Source organism: Paramisgurnus dabryanus, chromosome 17, assembly GCF_030506205.2.
Source record: "Paramisgurnus dabryanus chromosome 17, PD_genome_1.1, whole genome shotgun sequence".
NCBI classification, from domain to species: Eukaryota; Metazoa; Chordata; class Actinopteri; order Cypriniformes; family Cobitidae; genus Paramisgurnus; species Paramisgurnus dabryanus.
Window position 1 is genome coordinate 18,624,305 of NC_133353.1, and position 2,798 is coordinate 18,627,102.

General features: G+C 41.2%; 1 protein-coding gene across 1 annotated transcript; it reads right to left on the minus strand.

Annotated features, from left to right (window-relative positions):
* Positions 1 to 239: 239 nt before the first annotated feature.
* LOC135778384 (uncharacterized) lies at positions 240 to 2,135 on the minus strand. Its single transcript, XM_065288831.2, has one exon. The coding sequence runs from the start codon at positions 1,545 to 1,547 to the stop codon at positions 591 to 593; it is 957 nt and encodes a 318-aa protein (XP_065144903.1). The 5' UTR covers positions 1,548 to 2,135; the 3' UTR covers positions 240 to 590.
* Positions 2,136 to 2,798: the final 663 nt, after the last annotated feature.

Here is a 2,798-nt window from a genome sequence, read left to right on the forward strand (position 1 = left end):
CACGTGAAGCACTTTACTGTCCTCACAATGCGTTGGTCTACAAAGCTAGACAGCAAGTTAACATGTGAATTGGGATCTCCAATAATGTCTCAAGGCATAACTTTTCTTGATTAATTAAAGGAGTCTCAGTCTTTTCCATTTTCCTCTTATTTACTTTGTAAAACTGTAAATACAAAACAAACAGATACACATACTGTATAAATATAAACTGAACACAATTATGTGTTTTACAAGCAGTTCAATTAGACATTACCCTTCTAAAATAACTAGTTTTAGATTAACTTCCATGCTCTGGTTTGCAGAGGTGTTCTTAATGTAAACAAAATAACTTTAAATTACTCACAGACGAATAGCATCTCAGGAAAAGTGTAAAGAAAACTCTTGATGCACCATACATGAAACCATGTGCTCTGCACTGCTCTCTGATAGAACTGAATAAAATGGCTGAACAACCAGTAGATGGCAGTATAACTCATCAAAAAGTCATTTCAAAATAGAAGTCCTATTAGGGGGCAGCACACTCCCCGCCTGGCACCATTGTTGGTGCCACTATACCATATGATTAGTACAGTCTTTAAATAGTGTTTGCCTCAGATAAAAGAACTATGATTTCTGTAACTGGCCCTTAAAAACGTTTTTACAGTTCCTTGTTTTGCAACTCTTACTTCCACTTTTCGTACTTTGCCATCTTGGCTTGGGAACGTGTTAACAATAAGTCCCACTGGCCACTCATTCCTGTGTACTTGGCTATCTTTGAGCAATACAACATCTCCAACATTAATGTTAGGCTTGTCTTCGGTCCACAACCTACGGTTTTGTAATGAGGACAGGTACTCTCCCCGCCATCGTTTCCAGAAAGTGTCTGCCAAACACTGAACTTGCTTCCACTGCTTATCATATAGACTAGAAGTATCAAAGTTTCCAGAAGGGGCTGACAAGGCACTCGTTTTTTGCGTTAAAAGCACTGTAGGGGAAAGGACTGTTGGGTTTTCAGGGTCAGTAGACACCGGAAGTAAAGGTCTTGCGTTCATGATAGCCATTACTTCTGCAATTAAGGTGCTTAAGACTTCATGTGTGAGTTGGTTTGACCCCGTCTTTAACAGCATGGCATCCAGAATGCGCCTGCTTACCCCAATGAGTCTTTCCCATGAGCCCCCCATATGCGACGAATGTGGGGGGTTGAACAGCCATGTGCATCCTTTTTCCTTTAAGTAATTTTGTAGTGATGGATCATCGGTGTTCATGTTTAATTCCTTACATGCACCCACAAAATTAGTTCCTCTGTCAGAACGGAGAAGTCTGGCTGGGCCTCGAACTGAGAAGAATCGCCCCAATGCGTTAATGAAGCTGGATGTTGTCATGGATTCGATAAGCTCGATGTGCACGGCTCTGGTAGACATACACGTGAAGATTACCGCCCATCGTTTGTTTTCAGAACTACCTCCTCTCGTGCGCCGTGTGACAATCGTCCACGGACCAAAGACGTCAAGTCCAACGTTAGTGAATGGTGGTTCTTGTGCAAGCCTGTCTACAGGTAAATCAGACATTTTTTGACACTGCAAACTTCCCCTGAGTTTACGACATACCACACACTTGTGGATGACTGCAGACACTACACGTTTGCTTCCAACAATCCAGAACCCTGCAGCACGGATGGCTCCTTCTGTAATATGACGTCCCTGGTGTGCTACTTGTTCATGATAATATCTCACAATCAGGGTAGAAATATGATGTGTTCGTGGGAGAATGAGAGGGTGTTTTTCTTACCAGGATACATCTGCACAGGAGATACATCCTCCAACCCTAAGTAACCCCTGTATGTCCACAATCGGACAGAGTTTTTTGAGAGAGCTTTGTTTTGAGATTGGTTGCCCCTTTTCTATACACTTGTATTCCTCTTTGAACACTTCATGTTGAACAGATCCAATAATTAAATCCTTGGCTTTGACAAGCTCTGTGACACTGCATGGTTCTATGTAGTGTATCCATCTTTTGTCGCCTGGCTGGTGTGGTTCTTGGAAAGAATTTGCAACATGAATGAGTTTTGCCATGGTGCGAGTGAGGATTTGCCAACTTGAAAAACGCTCAAAGCGATGACAACCCAGTTGTGTTTGGCTTTTGGTAATGAAGGTAACAACATCAGGCCGGATTTCATCATCTGTCTCAGGATTTACAAGAGAGAAAGAAGTTTTCTCAGAAAACTCTTCCGTCTGAATGTGTTATAGAAAGGACGGTCCTGAAAGCCAGTTTGTGTGTGAATGGCTGGTACAGGTCTCGTTGCGTGACCTGCAGGGTTTTTCTCAGTGCTGATATAAAACCATTGATTGGGGTGTGTAGATTTTCTGATTCTAGATACCCGGTTTGATACATATACAGTATTGTTCAAAATAATAGCAGTACAATGTGACTAACCAGGATAATCAAGGTTTTTAGTATATTTTTTATTGCTACGTGGCAAACAAGTTACCAGTAGGTTCAGTAGATTCTCAGAAAACAAACGAGACCCAGCATTCATGATATGCACGCTCTTAAGGCTGTGCAATTGGGCAATTAGTTGAAAGGGGTGTGTTCAAAAAAATAGCAGTGTCTACCTTTGACTGTACAAACTCAAAACTATTTTGTACAAACATTTTTTTTTCTGGGATTTAGCAATCCTGTGAATCACTAAACTAATATTTAGTTGTATGACCACTAAAACTGCTTGACATCTGTGTGGCATGGAGTCAACCAACTTGTGGAACCTCTCAGCTGTTATTCCACTCCATGATTCTTTAACAACATTCCACAATTCATTCACA